Raw genomic sequence first — 16,349 nt, 5'->3', positions numbered from 1 at the left:
CTGGGCAGAAAAAAGCTGCTATTGAGAATAGTGTGCTTTTCTCCCCCTATATTCCAGGAAGTGGCATAATTCAATTATGTTTTATTAACATATAGACATTATATTAGAGACTATTTAGGGACAGAAAATTGATAATAAACTTTGATATATTAAAGTTGAGCAAAATAAAATCAGTCTTTTATATGCTCCTTTTAACAAAGCCTAGTGACCACATAGAAAGGAGACTGTACTAATAGAATTTTCAAAAAAATACTACTTTGGTGGTATGGACTAAATACAAAATCTGAGCCAAATTAAATCTGTGAACCATTTCTTAGATATTATGGAGCCACAAGATTCTGCCCTAATTGTACAGTTAGTCAGTATTATGTTGGCCACTGTGTTCTAAGAGAGCAGTGATATTTTAAACTAAGTAGACCTTCAAGGTGGCAGAAACAGTTAAGCAAGCATTGTAAATTACATATATGATTGTCAGCAAGGAGAAAGAATTTTCTTTCGAATGTCACAACCAATATTTCCTAATTAAAATTTAAAAAAAAAAAAAAAACAAAAAAAACCAAAATGATTTTCTGGGAAAGATACAGTCTTAACAAATTTACCAAGAAAGCATTCCAGTTATTGTGCTATCTTGAGTTAATATGATGACAGTTTATTTTCATAAATACAATATAGAGCATCATGAGACTGTGGAGATACATCTTTCAAATCTGAGAAATGCATGTCACAGCCAGACCAAACAATAATTATAAAAGGCAGACATACTGAAAACAATTATAGTCTTCAATGGTTATTTAAATCAACGACATCCAAAAGTTCACAAATTCAAAATAACACATTGATCTAGTGTTAATTTGTAATAAATATATTATAGTATTTTAATGTATTGAATTCTATCACTTATCACAGATCATGATATAATTACATGTGACACTAGTCTATGAAATAAGTAACGGAGTTCAATATATTTACTATTCAGTAACTACAATCACTAACATCAGGAATAATTATGTCCTGAAATTATTTTAATCCCCTTCTGTGTATGTTAGCACATATAAGTACACTTTTCTATTTGAGTTAAATTATCTAGTAAAATTACTGGCAATATTCCCTTTTTGATTATCATGCTCATCTTTGAAAATGTTATGCAAAATCCTTTGAAACAGCTTCTATAAAATTTGGAGCGGACATGAGTATTGTAAACGTGCAAATGATGGCAAAAAGGGTAAATGCAACCAGACATAATCTGTCTATGACAGCAGCTGCGAACTTCCACTCACTACAGATCTCTTCACCCTCATCTTGTTTCCTGAACCGCATTGCTATGAACTGGACTTCCTCCAGGATCTTCACAATCACTGGAAGAGTGTCCATTAAAGCTTTCTTCTGCACAAACTCAATATCTTCTGATAAGGGGCAGGTTATCTTTCCGCCCTTGCTGCCCAGGTCGTTCTGCTGTGGGCAGCAGGGGCTCTCCATGGCGTGGTAGCTGTAGATGGTGTTGCCGTTGCTGGACTGGTGCCCAGGAAGGACGTTCACTTCCATGCTGTTTATGCTCAGCTGCTGCTTGGAATAGCTGTACTTGCAAGACAGGGGCTTTATGTTTTCCCCAGGTTTTTTCATTCGTAAAAACCAAGCACACCAATTCAGCAGGATGACACGGACCTGAAAGAGAGTTATCATGGCAGAAATACAGGAGACTCATCAGCATTTTAAATTTTTTTGTGACTGTTGTAGTTAGTCTAGTGTCTTAGAAATACTAATGGATTTCTGTGTTCTCCAGCTAACTGCATTCAAAATGTTTCTTTGAGGGTCTAGCTTTTTACCAAGGATAGCCCTTTTTTGGATCTGTCTTGAACATAGGGGTGTTCAATGCCCACTTAGCACATAATGCAAGAGACATAAAATCTTACTTTACAAAATGGTCCTTGGAGATGCATCTTTATCAAACACTCAGAGATGTCTACAATTGAGCAGACCACCCAAAATCAGCTGCATGGTTTTCAAATATTTCTCAGATTGTAAGGAAAGAGATACAGTTAAATACTTTTGGGGGCCAATGTTTAGATTTTGCTGAAAAAAATCCCTATACAACAGATTCTAGAACATTTTCCATCCTCACAGCTATTGCTTACATCTAAATAAAAGACCTTGGATGTGTTTTCATGGGTTTTTAAATGCTATTTTATACTCCTTTGAGGAGTTCAACCACGTATTACAGCAGGCTTTTTTTCAAAAGAGTAAATCAATTACACTTAGCAGTTAAAAATCTAAGTGCCACTATTATCTGCTGTCATTTCCCTGCGTGCTGGTGCATCACGCGATGCTCTAACACGTACATGGCAGATTGTGCCTCATGTGTTTCTTGTCAAGGTCATTAAGTGAGCTAACTCTGGAGAGTGCTTCCAGAGATTTTTTTCCAGTGAACTGACCTTCAGATGTTTGGCCTGAGCCTGAGCCTGCTAGAATTCCTATTGGTAACTGCGAAAGGCAGGAAAATGTTTGTGGATTCAGTAACATCTTGTGTGAAGAACAGCAAAGTAAATTAGCAAAATCTTGTAATTATAAGATCCTCCAGGTGTTATGCTTACAAAAAGGTAATTTACAATGTGCTTGAGAGGGACCCTCCATGCATACAGGCCTCTTGGATGACTTTATTATCCTGGCTGCAAGCCAAATAATCTAACAACAAGGAGGGAACAGATGTGGCCTCTGGTTTCCCTTTTGAGCCTTGACTCACAAGGATTCCCTGTGTAATCCTGCTCCTGTTACTTTGGTCATATTTGGCTTGGGACCACACTTTGCCTCCAAAGCTGTTTTAGATGAAAGAAAAGTTGACTCCTGGGTTTGCACAGTACAGATACAGGAATGGGGAAATTACAGCTAGAACTTGGAGTTACTGCTGTAATGATAAGCATAACTTCAGAAAGGAGGAAGCCTTAGTAATCACAGATGGGAATAATAATAATAATAATAATAATAATAATAATAATAATAATAATAGTAATATTATTACTACTACTACTACTGCTACTACTACTACTACTACTACTACTAATAATAATAATAGTAATAATAATAGTGGTAGTAGTAGCCGCCAAAACCAATGAAAGACAGTTACACAATTTTTTAATTCTGCAATGTGAGCTCTTCTATGTCACAGTCCTGTACCAGTTTCTGCGAGCCATGTTGCTTCTCTCCCACTAGTGAATTTTTTGTTCTTCATCATTGTCATGGTTTTGGCTGTATTTTCCTAGTAGCTGGTACAGCGTGGTGTTTTAGATTCAATATGAGAATAAAGTTGATAAAACACTGATGTTTTGGTTGTTGGAAAGTAGCGCTTACCCTGAATCAAGGACTTTTCAGTTTCCTGTGCTCTGCCAGTGAGCAGGTGCACACAATGTCATGAGGAAGCATGGCCAGGACAGCTGACCTGAACTAGCCAGAGGGATCTTCCAAAAGGATATAAAGTGTGGGGAGTTGGTTGGAGGCTGTCAATTGCTTCTCAAAAACAGGCTGTGCATCAGTCAGCAGGTGGTAAGCAATTGTATTGTGCATCACTTGTTTCTCTTGCATTTTATTACTGTCTCTCATCCTTGCTGTTATTATTTTTTATTATTGTTACTCATTACTATAATTAATATTATTCATATTATTATATTGTATTCTGTTTCAATTATTGAACTGTGCTTCTCTCAACCCACAAAGTGTTGGAGTTTTTTTCTTATTCTCACCACCACAAGGGAAGGGAGCTGGGATGTGAGCAAGTGGTTGTCTGGTACTTAAATGCCAGCTAGATTTAAAATATGAAAGTCCTGAAAGACTGTTTTCCATTATTCATATTATTTTGCTTTAAATATTTCATTATTTCCTTCATAGTCATCACAAACAAATAGTTACCCACAGTGTTGCAGCCTAAGAAACTGACACTGCCTTTAATTGAACTTACTTAATTGAACTTACTTAATTGAACTTACTCTAATTGAACTTACTTAATTATAATGTGCTCAGACAGATCATGGACTCAAAATGGGGCAACATGGAACAAAATAAAGGTCTTAATTTCAAGCAATGTGTCAACAGTGTCAGTGCAAAGGGGAGAGAGAAGTTAATTCTTTAGGACTGTGAAATTCCAAAACACTTAGTCAGACAAGCTTTCTTATTAGAAAATGTTAGTATGTCTGCCTTAACTCTGAGAGGATATGTGAGGTGAAAAAGCGCTTTTATATAGGAATGCTGCTTTTTCCTTCTAGACAGAGGTTTTATTCCTTAGGGAAATTACTTTTATAACAACAGTCAAAGCCATTTCCCATAGAAAAATAAATGCCCAGAAGACAGTAACACAGCTTTTAATTAGCTTCGATTTCAAATGCCCTATTTCCTTGAAAACACAGACACTCAGGCATCAATCTGTTCTTGTCATACCATTTAATTCAGGAGACAGCTGCAGCGTACAGGTTTTTGGATAACAGCTGAGTAAGATAATAAGAATCTATACTCCCACCTGCATTGTCATATATGGAATTCTATGAAGGAAGTACACAGGTACAGCTGTCTTCAGAGGTCAACAACCCTTCTGTGAGCCTCTCCTAGCTATAATACAGCTATACTGCTAGCTTCCATCACAGCCACCAGCCTGGCCTAGTCCAGAGCAGACAGTCTAAAGCTCTCTTGATAAGGGACATCTGCACCTGTGGAGAACAGTGCATGTCCAGGTTTGAAGCATATCAAAAGAGAAGCCTGAAACATAACAAACCTGCTTTAAGCACAACAAAGAGCCAGAGTTCTCTTGCCTTTTCCCACAAAACCCCTTCTTCCCTCAGTACTTGGTCTCTCCATATCTCTTTCCCATGAAATAGTCTTGGCTGTCAGTAGAGAAAGATCAGTTGAGCTGTAGTCCATACTTGATGTTATCCACTTCCAAACAGTGCCTGAGCTGGGCCTTCTTTAGTGGTTTTTTCCATGCTATCTCAGCAGACATTATCAAAAGTGTCCATCAGCCAGCAGCTCTCATTTTTCAACTGAGTAGCCAACAAATGCCCTGACTGAACACCTTGGATTTAAATTCCTCTCTTGGAAAAAGCTGGTTTGTAAGTCTTCAAAGATTAATAGAAAGGAAAACACAATTTTAAGCAGTGGAATAAGGAAAGTGAACACCTACAGAAAGGATAAATACTAACAGGCACTCTCCTCCCTCTTCTGTTGTGAAGTGCAAGCACAGACCCCTTGAGAGACAGGCAGGGAAAAGAAACTGCTCAATTGCAAATGGTTTAGAAAGCAGCTGTGTTTAGGAAATGCATCCATTCAAATCTTCTGGGTCTGCAGAAGCTCCCACAAATGCTCAATTGTCCAATGCCTCTCCCTGCAACTGACTCCAGCAGACAAATCCATTTAAGCAGGAGGTGAAAACAATCCTGTAACAATATCCAATTAATCAGGGTTAGAGTTTGCAATAAACTGATGTCTGGCTCTGACATGAAGAGAACATTGTGGGAAGTAAGTAAATGGTAAGGGCAGCAGCTGGTACTGGAAATGCAGAAAACTGTAATGCAAAAAATTTTCTTCTTTCTTAAGTTACTTCTTCTCTTCAGATTTTTTTTTTTTTTTTTTTTTTTTTTTTTTTTTTTTTTACTGAGCAAAAGTCATTCAAGGTGACTCTGTAAGATACACCTGACATAGGTGGACAGGCAAAATTGGAAAAAAAACCAAAAACAAACCTAACCCAAACCCAAAAACAACAACAGAAAGAATAGAGATGAGCACAAATTCTAACTGAGCCTTGGCCATGGCTTGTAGAGTAAAAGTGCCTACTTTTATGGGGTCAGCCTCTTCCCTACACATTTAGCATTCACTCTTTTCCTCCTGAGATCCCTCAGCCCTGTCAGCTTGTCTATTCTACACATTTTACAGTCTATCATCTGCACTTCCCAGTTATGCTTTCCACAGTTTTTGCTTCCTGGTGGCATGTTTTGTAATGTATGCCAGTTTGGCTGTCAGGCCACTGAACAAGGCTTCTCCTGAATGAGAAATTGCCGCACAGTGTGTTTTCTGCCAAGAAAACATGAGACTGGTAGAGAGCAAGAGCTGACTTGCAGATCCTGGAAGGAGGACTAACATGAGCCATTGTACCTGAGCTCCTCAAAAAGCAATAAAATGGGTTCTGTTACACTGCTGCAGACTCTGTCCATGAAGACATCTGAAGCATGTTTCCCAGATTTGTACCCTCATGTTTTGCCTACAAGCAGGTTCATCCAGAATTCACGTTCTCTGCTGCCTTGAAAGTAAGAGGTTTTTAAATCATACAGCATTTCAGGAAATAACTGGGAAATGTCAGGATAATTGTGTAGCATGAAAAATGTGGTGAAGAAGATATCAGAGGGTGTTGTACAACCAGACTCCTACAAACAGGGTGGTAGATAGTTGACTGGGACTATCTGCTTCTGCTTTTGTCCTTTTTCATTCTCTAAATACAAGCATACCTTGCCTATTCTAAAATCTGTCTTAAAAAGGAGAGAAGGAGAAAGAGCATAATTTTCTTCTAACTCCAAAGTCTAAAGGAAACATTTAGTTTGAAAGCCAGGTGGCATTGGTGCCAGACCTCATTGGACTCACAAAGTCTGCTGCTGCAGAGAAAAGAGGGTCCACATGCTAATGCACTGGGAATAGATCAGATAGCAGCAGACAAACTGCCCAGTAGAGACTAGTGTTTGTTTAGCACATTCTGTCAGCACTGGTGTCTGCTGGATAAGAAATTAAAGGTCTGCACTTGCAAAGTGGATGGTGAATGAGATAACTTTGTAATGATTCAACCACTCACTCTGTCGTAAGGTTGAAAACAAAGGCCAAATAGGAGGAACTATTTTCAATGGAGAATAGGGGAAACTGGTTTTAGTGGAAAAGCACATTTAGTATGTTTGCTCTTTCCCTTCAATTGCAAACATAAGTATCAACTATGCTGTTTGTGACTGACTCTTCAGATTAATGGAAAACAACTTCTGCCTCTCACCTATAACAAGTTTACTGTAGACAACTTTCTTTTCTTTCAGTAGTAACCTCCAGAATGTTTATCACCAAAACTGCTTACCCATTTGGGCATCTTTCCTGCTTGGGGGTCATGATGGTGAAACTGCAGAACCAGCACTGTTACCACCACAGACAGACCAACGATGACCATGATGCTAGCGAAATACTGAGCTGCAAGCAAAAGGAGGACTTTGTTACGGTGGGGAGAGAATACAAAGAGCACATAATATTCCTTGGCCATGCCTCGAGATCCACATTTGAGAAGCACTGCATCACATCTGAACACTCTACTCTCTGATCTGCTGCACTGGTGCATTTGAGGTGTGTATCTGTTTGGCTCCCTTCTCTCCTGTGAGGGAAGGCCTAGAACACACAGAAGGTGAAAACTGTTTGGTTTTTATCTCTGAAGAGGAGTGTAGGGCCTCACAGTAAGAACACCTTTGTGCCTGCTGCCAGGACAGCGAGAAGTTGAGGTGACAACACCCACTGAACACCAGCATTCCCAGTCCTAGGCCTTCCATGGTACCAGCAGAGGTGCTGGAGGGAGATGCTGTCCTCATGGTGCCTCTGTATCCCTTCAAAAAGTGTCACCAGTTCCCCACCTTTGCCCCTCTATTGCTCCCAGTGGTTAGGCATATTTCTCATTACTCTTCTTAGCCCTCAAGACACTTCTTCTAGTTCCTATGAAAGTACAGTAAAGCCTCCTTCAATGCTAAATTTTGATCTGCTGTGCAGGAAAGAAACCAAGACCTTGAAAGCCAGAACTGAGGCTTGAAACCACATTTCCTAAGTGCCAGTATAGCTTCCTCATGTCAGAAGTGAGGTTGATGCGCTTGAGTGTAAAGCAAAATTGCCCACAGGGGTAATGACATTTGAAGGCTTCAGTGACAAAATACCAGGGAGCATTACTGTTGGCTGACATAATGGTGCAATGTGGGAGAGCACATCACACTGCCCCGGTCTGCAGCCTCTTGCAGCCCCCCAGCCCTCCCTCCCGCAGCTTGAAGGAAAAATACAAATTCAATCAAAGCTCCAAAGCAAGTTTTGTTCTGCCTGTTTCTTAATACCAAATTTCACTGCTTTGGGAGCAAAAAGCTGGCCTACAATAATGAGGTTCTAAGGCCTTCATGAAAACAAGGCTGCAATTGCTTCAAGAGGTATGGCTTTTCATGACAAAATGAATTTTGTATCTAGATTAGAAGAATAGTCCCAAGGGTGAGATGAATTTAAAGGTCTCTATTGCATTTATTCATAGACTGGAGAGTCAACAAGCAGGCAGAAGCAGAGCAAACCGGGTTTCATGGAAGTTGTTACATTCCCCATGTAACAGAAACACAGCAGTGTTGATATTCTTGGTTTAATCACCGCCATGAGTCAGTAAAGATCATCAATATCATCAAAATGAGTCTGCGCATTTTGATGCCACCAGACTGAAATGGTGGTCCATTTAAATGGCTTTAGCTAAGATTTTTCACATATCCTTGGAAAATTAGTTACCTAGTTAAACTTGGAAACAACCTGATAATATCTGACTCAAGATCCTAGCCAATGATTAGCAGAGGAATTGATGCTCCCAGGATTTTTTATGCTGTAAACCCAGAAGCAGAAGTCAGGAAACTGCTGTATAGAACTGCTATTAAATAGAAAACAGTTCTCTCCAGAACAGACTGGGAACCAGAGGGGAGCCAAAAACCCATAAAGAAAGATATGTCATAGTTTTGCCTGGTGGTAGGCAAAGAAGAGGCTGGAGATGTGTCATCTGCATTTTGAGGGGAGGAGTGGGGTGCTCCTGTTCAAGGTACACTGAAGGCTTCCATTGGAAAGTAAGGATGGAGAAAATAGTGCACTGTACTTGAGCCCTATGTGTTAGTATGAGGCAGTCAAACATGTACAAGATATCTCTGAAATCTGGCAGGTAGATCTCTGCCCACCAGGTAGGTGCAGGTGCTGTATTCAGAGAGAAGGTCACAAAGTCCTGGAAATGCCCAGGACTGCTCTAAGGCTGGATTTTGCCAGTCCTGAAGACACAACAGTGAAAGTAGAGGAAAAATACAGCAATGACTGGCACAGCTGCTGGTCATTCACATCTCTAGCTAGAGATATAATGAAGGCTGTTGCCTCATTTTATGCGAAAGGAGAAGGTAGAACTAATAGCTATTGATCACAAAGGAATTGCTGGATCACAAGACCATGCATGTCCTTGATTGTCCTTACAATCTAGAATCAGGCAGGGATGGCCAAGACCCTGCAACTAGACTCAGTGACGACTCCCCTGTAAGGGAAGGAAAGACCTCAGAACTCAGTGGGTATGTCCATAAGGCAAAAAAATTATATCCTTACTTATTCAGCATGTTCTGATCTTTTTTCCCAGGGTTTAATCCTACATCCTCTCTTTCCTAGCAGCAGAAAAACATAATCTTACTGCAGCAGGAGAACTGATGAGGAAAACTCCTGTGCTGTCCTCCATGCATCTCCTTAAAAGCATGGCCTAATCTTCCAGTCTGATCATTTCTGTTCCTGACAGGCTTTTGCCTTTGCACCAGCAAGGTCAAACCCATCACCTGGTGACAGCTACAAGGGCTGCTGTCCCTGTTCACCTGTGAGAAGCCAATTCAGTTTTGTTATGCCTTAACAAGAGTTGTCAGAGGCACACAGGGGAGGGGTTGCACATGTGCCATGTCTAGGAGGCAGCTAGGAGAAAGTGGAGGAAAGCCTTCTCTCTGGGAAGACTTTGCCTGGCCGCCAGTTCATGTCTTGCATGGGACAGGCAGCCACCAGGGGAGCACTGAAGGCACTGTACCCCGGAGACACTCTGCAATCAATGGCAAAAGATCTCTGCCAATGGACTGCACTGGAATATCGGGCAGGGCCAAGGGTCTCCTGTCAGCAGGCAGAATTTGGGAGGAGCTGGGGGCATAAAAAGTAACTGCATCATAAGCCTTGGGGGCTCTTTGGGGCCTGTTCTGTCCTGCGTCTTTTGTCTTTATGGGGCTTCTTGAGGCTTACTCTTCTTCCCTGGCTCCAGCTGACCTTTTGGGTTTCCTGCCCGTGCCGGCTCTTGCTCGCCCTTGTGTCTGTCCTGCCTCCCTGTGTCCCTGACCAGCGCCCTCTGTTCCTGCCTGGGCCACCTGTGTCCAACCCTGCCCACCTCCAAGTCTGCCCACCACCGTGATCCTCACCCCAACCCTGTCCAGGTTTCTGGCCCTCCTGCCCGATCCCCCTCACCTCATGTCCACTCCAGAAGCTGTCCACAGGCAGGGAGTGTGCACAGCCTTAGGACATTGAGGGCACTCCCCAACCTCTGGAGATAATGCCCTCTTATTCCCTCTGTCTCCTGTCTCCCTCCATCTCTTCCATTTTTCTTCCTCTTGCTCCAGCTTCTCTAGCCCTCTTTGGTAGAGTAAATCCTTTTTATTTTGTCTTTTCATTACCAATAAATGGTTCTCAGATACAATGTTTGCCTCATTTGGCTTAATTTCATTCCCAACCGTCCATTATTAAAAGAACTCCATGCAGTTCCCCACAGTGGAACTCAACATTACCTCTGGCACCCTCTCTGATTATGACTATGACTCAGCCCTCTCCAGCAACCCTGTGAGCAGAGAAGCCTTTCTGCTTAAAGGATCAAGCTACAATGCTCATGGATAATACTTCCCTTGGAGCCACAGGACTTCAATCTTCACCCATTCCACGCTAGCCCCACACTGCCCTGAATTAGCAAACTCTGTTTCTGGGTCTCCACTGAGGTTGCTGAGCGCGGAAATAGGATGTTGTCCTGTGAGATGGGGTATGGAGGGGGCGGGGAGAAGGGGGTGGGACATGTAATGAGCTTTTGTCTCCCAAGCAACAGACCTGGCCCAGACCTTTCTGGCAGTGTTTTAGGAACCATTCTAAATCCTTTTTATTCATTTAGTGCTTTGAAGCTGTTGCCCCTACAAAGTCCTATGCCCATGTGCCTGTTGGCAGAGGTAAAGGCAAATCTGATTTTACAAAGAAGCTCAGCCCCTTTTACTTAAACTGCAGGAGGAAAATGCTTAACAACTCCCATTAAACATCCCTCTGTGTCCTACTTGTAACTCCTAGTTACTAGATTATCTTGGAATCTTTAACAATTCCCTTCACTGTGGGAAGTGTCAGGAAGAGAAATCCCAGATCAGGGTGCATGTGAAAGACCAGGGATGCTGATAATTCACCTGCTCTGAGGCAGAGCTTGGAAGTGACTGACACATTCTGGAGAGGAAGTAGCTCATTTGCACTCTGCCCTGGGTAGCTGCCACAGACCAGAAAAATGCACCAGAAGACCTGTGTTTGGAGTCCCTCAACATTCCTCAGAGATACTGAGGTCTCTACTGGTCACTTCTAAATGCTCTTCATAGGTTTTAAAAACAATATAATGCTTTTTTCAGCAGAGGTGAGTGAACAAAACAGCTGATTTGGATGCTTGATTGATCTTCAAGAAGTATGAAATATTTGCCCTTGTACAATTGATATTCTTCCTTTTCTTTGCCAGAGGCATTATGTAACAATCTGAATAGCAGTTTTAACATCTAGGAGTTGTCATCATCTGTCCCAGGACAATCAGAAGATGGTCAGGTGCTGTTATAATACAAATATGGATCTAATAAAACCACAGATAGTCAGAAGGTCTTCTAAAAAGTCAGTGAGAATAGCTGTTCTTTGCAGGCATACTCTGATGTTACCTATATTAAAAGGATAGCAATGATTTTTCAATTCATAATTTGAAGAACATTCAGAACCATTTTTAGATGTTTTGTGTCATTATCTGATGTTAGAGAAGCACCTTAGCATTATTTTAGAGATGTTTTGGAAGACATACTGCTGAAGTGGAACTGGAATAACTTCAAGGAGTGATTACAGACAGGGTAAACAAAACAGAATCCCTAAGATGGATGTTTTGCCTTGATTTTGTCATGGAACAGTAATATCATATCATATCATCATATCATATCATATATCATATCACATGCTAGCAGTTATCATCTGAACCAGATTTGCTAACACAGTCAATCACAAGAAAGACAATATATCTGCACTGTGACCAGTTACAGTCTTGTTGCTGCTGTGAATAGGGGAAGGACAAATTTTGTGCTCAGGCATTCACATTGATCAAGTTGGACATTGGATGCCTCCCACTGGTGTTCCTGTTTCTATTCTATCTTTCCAGAAAACATCAGGTTTTGCATGTGAAATGAATAACTGGGTTAGAACCACTCTAAGTCCGGTAATTTCAGTCATTCAGGGCTGAATGCTTTGTGCTTCTTGTGAGCTCAGAATGAGATATTCACTGCTCCTCCTTCTGGAAGTGTTCCAGGTGAGAGAACTAAAGCCTGTGCAAGTTGATGAAAACCTCACATACCGGCAGAGGGGCTTCCAACCACCCTTCTTCTTTTCTCCTATGGTAGGGACCAGGCTTGGTGCTGGCAGATGCTGTGACATACACAAATGGCAACAGCAGAGTTACTCAGAGACCAAAAAAATCAAAAGATAGAGGAGAAAGTCTCTTTATGATTTACTGTTGTACTCAGACAGAAAAGAAATACATAAGTGGACATACGGTTATGGTACTTGTGTTTTGAAACTCTTCTCCTTCCACATGCTTTTGAAGAATAGAAATGGGAGTTTGAAAAGTAAAACTGTTCTCTTATTTTGTTTTTCTGTAAAGAAAAAACCTCCAAGACTCTTGGCTTTGGGAAAATCATCACTGATCATGGGGAATGAAGCTGTAAGAGCTGCCATGAATGAGAATTTCTGTTTCATGAAAGAGATTGTGCAGGGGCCTGATTCTGAGAAGGTACCACAGAGGACCATGAAAGGATAGGGGGGAAAAGTACTCCAAAAACTCACACGGGGACAGAGTAAAGTAAGATGGCATCAGCTGAGAACATACTGTAAGATGACAAAATATGTAATATGGATTAATCTAATTTTCTCTCTGGTCAGAATAACTAATGCCTTATGTTCATAACTTAAAACAATCTGTAACATAACTTAAAACGATTTGTAACTCCTGAAGATGACAAAGCACCACATTGCTTCCCTGTCCTAGTAATTTCCAGTCTCATTTGGTGTACGACTAAATGCAAGAAATCACCCCAAGCATCTGCTGCAAAGGTACTTAACTAGAGTGCAAAGCGTTCATGCTTACTGAAATGGCATAGGCATGGTAAGAAACAGCAAGGAAGGGACACAGCTGGAAAATATCATTATAATGGAGGCCTAAGCAGCAAGTAAATTGTTATTTTTTAAAAAGCAGAGGAGCTTAGCAAAATAAGACAGAGAAATTCAGTTTTGCTAACTGGAGATGGAGATAACTTTATTTTGATTGTGCTTCATTTGATACATCCAGCCAAAATGTCAAGTATCACATGAATGTTAATAATAGGAAGTGCCAGTTCCTCATATTTATGAACCTCATGTTCCCCGTTTCAAACACTGTCTACATACCAGCTGCCTGGTGTTCCCCACTTTCTGCTATAAACACATTTTAAAGCAAAATACAGACTCTTAATTCAAAATCAGTGGTGTTATTTTGGAGGGAGTTGGTAGAAAATAAGGATTTGCAGCACTTTGAAATTATTTTGGCATGGAAGACAATCAGAAACTATTACTTACTTCTCCTGTACAAGGGGAAGCCTTGAATTGCAAAAAAAAGTGTTTACCAAAGAAACAAATCATCTGACTGGCCTGATACATCTGAACCTCTAATTTCAAGATTTGGCTTTTGGGCAGAAGCATGCTTTGTCTGCTTTGACAAAGTACTTTGAAAGTGATACTTCCTCAGCACACAGGCTAGGATGGACAGAGAGCTGCTAAGTCAGAGCTTATTGCAACGTTAGTCTAAAGCTGAAAGAGTCCAGCCGTGGGAGCTGCTGGCTGTTTTTCTCCGTGACTATACCTCCTGTGCTACCTAGGGCCTGAACTCAAAGCCTGCAGAGCTTCAGCTCAATACAAATGCAAAGAGCAGTGTGAAGTTTTCAAAGCAGGCATTTTAGGGTCTGTCTCTGTACGGTGTCACCCTGTCCTCACAGTGGTGGGACTGCAGCTCAGGAAAACAGAGAATTGCAGGAAGGACGGGGGGAAGTGCAGACAGTGCCATGCAGCCCCAAAAGTTTTGCCCCTCTGGAGGTGGTATTGCAGGCAGGGGAAAAGAATAGTCAGGAAGGTGTACTGGTTAGGCTTCTCACTGGCTTGGCCTGAATTTTCCTGAGCAATGGCTTTTGGCCATGTCTGACTTCACGTGGGCTGTGGATTGATCTGTCTTTCTAAAGAACTGGCTGATTTTGGAAAGAACTAAGTATTACATTAGAAGATGAATTATTTTAAATCTATGAGCCCAAACTAGCAACTTATCCTGAGGCATTATTGAAGAGTTTCCTACAGCAGTGCATGATAAATTTGATTCTGGTCATTGCTTTACTTGGATCCCACCACTGGATGTGGGACCACATGACCACCAACTGTGTAATCTTAAGGAGGCTCCAGCCAAAGGATAGTAGTGAAAGATAAAAGTTCTAGTTAGGAACCTGTATGGACTTCAAGGAATTTGTTCCTTAGTGACTTCTTAATGCATGATTTCCTAGTCTTAATTATAAGACTGCTTTTGGATAGAAAACATCGTTTTATAAAAGAGATCAGGGATATGAAGACTTTAAAGGAATTCGGGTGTATATCTATTGCCTAAGGAAAGAACTCATCCTTTCCTGAAAAATGGCTATATAACCATTACCAAAACCAGATCCTTGTCCACTGTTATTTACCTAGAATAATAGAATCATTTAGGTTTGAAAATACCTCTAATATAATTGGTATCAACCTTTCACCTGACATGGATCACAATGTCTTTATTAAAAAAATAGTCCTTACAATGTAGAGCTAAATACTTCTAATGTAGTTTTCAGATTAATTACCTAGTCCTTTAATTTCAAGAGACAGAGCCTGATCTTGTACAAAGGCTCTAATTAAAATAAGAGTACTTGTTAATAGCAGTATTTGTTTAATTTTGATTTAGTTGCTGATCCAGGAAATCAACACAATGGGACATGGTTACGTCTTCCTATGTAATGCACTGGATAAGTGCAATAATAGGGACTGGAAGATGCACAAAATCCACATGAAATTACTGGCATTTATAGTGCAGAACAAATCTGCATAATTACATAGGTTTTTAGAAAGAGAAAAAAACAATTGTCTTATACCTGAGGTGTATCACCCAGGCTTTATGATTTTACCCAGTGATTAGCACAGTCAGACCAGTAATTTAGTTGTGTAGCACATCTGGAGTTCTCTGCATTTCTGTAGATACTTTCCTCAAGTAATGAACTCCAGTTTTTTACTTATATGGACTCTTGGTAAAAGTAACTTTTAAGAGAAAAATTAAAAGTAAGTAAAATCACAACTGCAGCAAGACACACTTCCTGCAAGGCATGATTAAGCTACAGTAGGAAGGGTAAGTTTAGGACACAGTAGCTGCTGTATAGTCATGGTCTGAGAGTCTTTTAGGAGCTACACTCCAGAGGCTTTAAGTGCCAGGAGGGACTTCCAGTACTCTGTAGAGAAAGAATGGTTGTTCATAAAGTTGACATGTGCTGGATTCTAGCCAAATTGTTATGTTTGTAGATGTCAAGGGCCTTCAACTCTTTTGATTTAAATGGTTGAGTGTATTGCTGTGCTACAGGTGATTACTGTTTTAAACAGAAACAGAGATATCGTTCCCTGGTTCAGCTTCTCCTTTCATTGGCATCTCTGTGGAAGGGCAGGATTCAACTTTTAAAATAGAGTGGTGCCTTTCTTTGCATAGATGTGTACTGTCGAAAACTGGGCTTTGAAAATAAATATTTTCCCCAAAAGGGAAGTGTGCTAGAGAAGCATAGGAGCAGACATGCTGCTGGGCAAGTAGCTACTGATGTGAATGCAAAACCCAAGAAAGCTGAGTGACAGCAGGGGGCCAGCCTGTCCAACTGGAACATACAAAAGTTCTGCCCTGCAGCAGGAGCAGCAGGGTGCTGGTGCTCTAAATTGCTGAGCAGCCAGCGACTGATTCCTAGGCCAAGTCTCTTCACTTGCTCTTTACAGAAAAAGAAGTTGACCTGTTTTACCATATATTAATATGATAGTTGGCAGGCCACTGAGAAATGGGAATCCCACATCTCAGGAAGTTGGATGTGTGGAGTAAGAGAGTGTCTGCTTTGGGTAGCTTTATAAACAGACAGAGAATGCAGAACACATACCAAGGAAGGGGTGACCCACTTTGCAAAGGTACAAAAAAAGCAACCATCTTGTACCACTTGCATCCTTCTGATTATTTAATC

At 40.8% G+C, this 16,349-nt stretch overlaps 1 protein-coding gene across 1 annotated transcript in view; it reads right to left on the bottom strand.

Annotated features, from left to right (window-relative positions):
- Positions 1-664: 664 nt before the first annotated feature.
- The window catches only part of LOC121337508 (neuronal acetylcholine receptor subunit alpha-7-like), a 57,841-nt gene continuing 42,156 nt past the window's right edge, over positions 665-16,349 (bottom strand). The window contains exons 9-10 of the mRNA XM_041407653.1: positions 7,082-7,191; positions 665-1,662 (exon numbers count right to left, since the gene is read on the bottom strand). Coding sequence (XP_041263587.1) covers positions 1,141-1,662; positions 7,082-7,191 — 632 coding nt within the window. The 3' untranslated portion in view covers positions 665-1,140. The remainder of the gene's footprint in view (positions 1,663-7,081; positions 7,192-16,349) is intronic.

The sequence above is a fragment of the Onychostruthus taczanowskii genome, unplaced genomic scaffold (assembly GCF_017590055.1).
Source record: "Onychostruthus taczanowskii isolate IOZ18803 unplaced genomic scaffold, ASM1759005v1 scaffold272, whole genome shotgun sequence".
Classification (NCBI taxonomy): domain Eukaryota; kingdom Metazoa; phylum Chordata; class Aves; order Passeriformes; family Passeridae; genus Onychostruthus; species Onychostruthus taczanowskii.
This window is presented reverse-complemented; position numbering and strand designations above follow the sequence as displayed.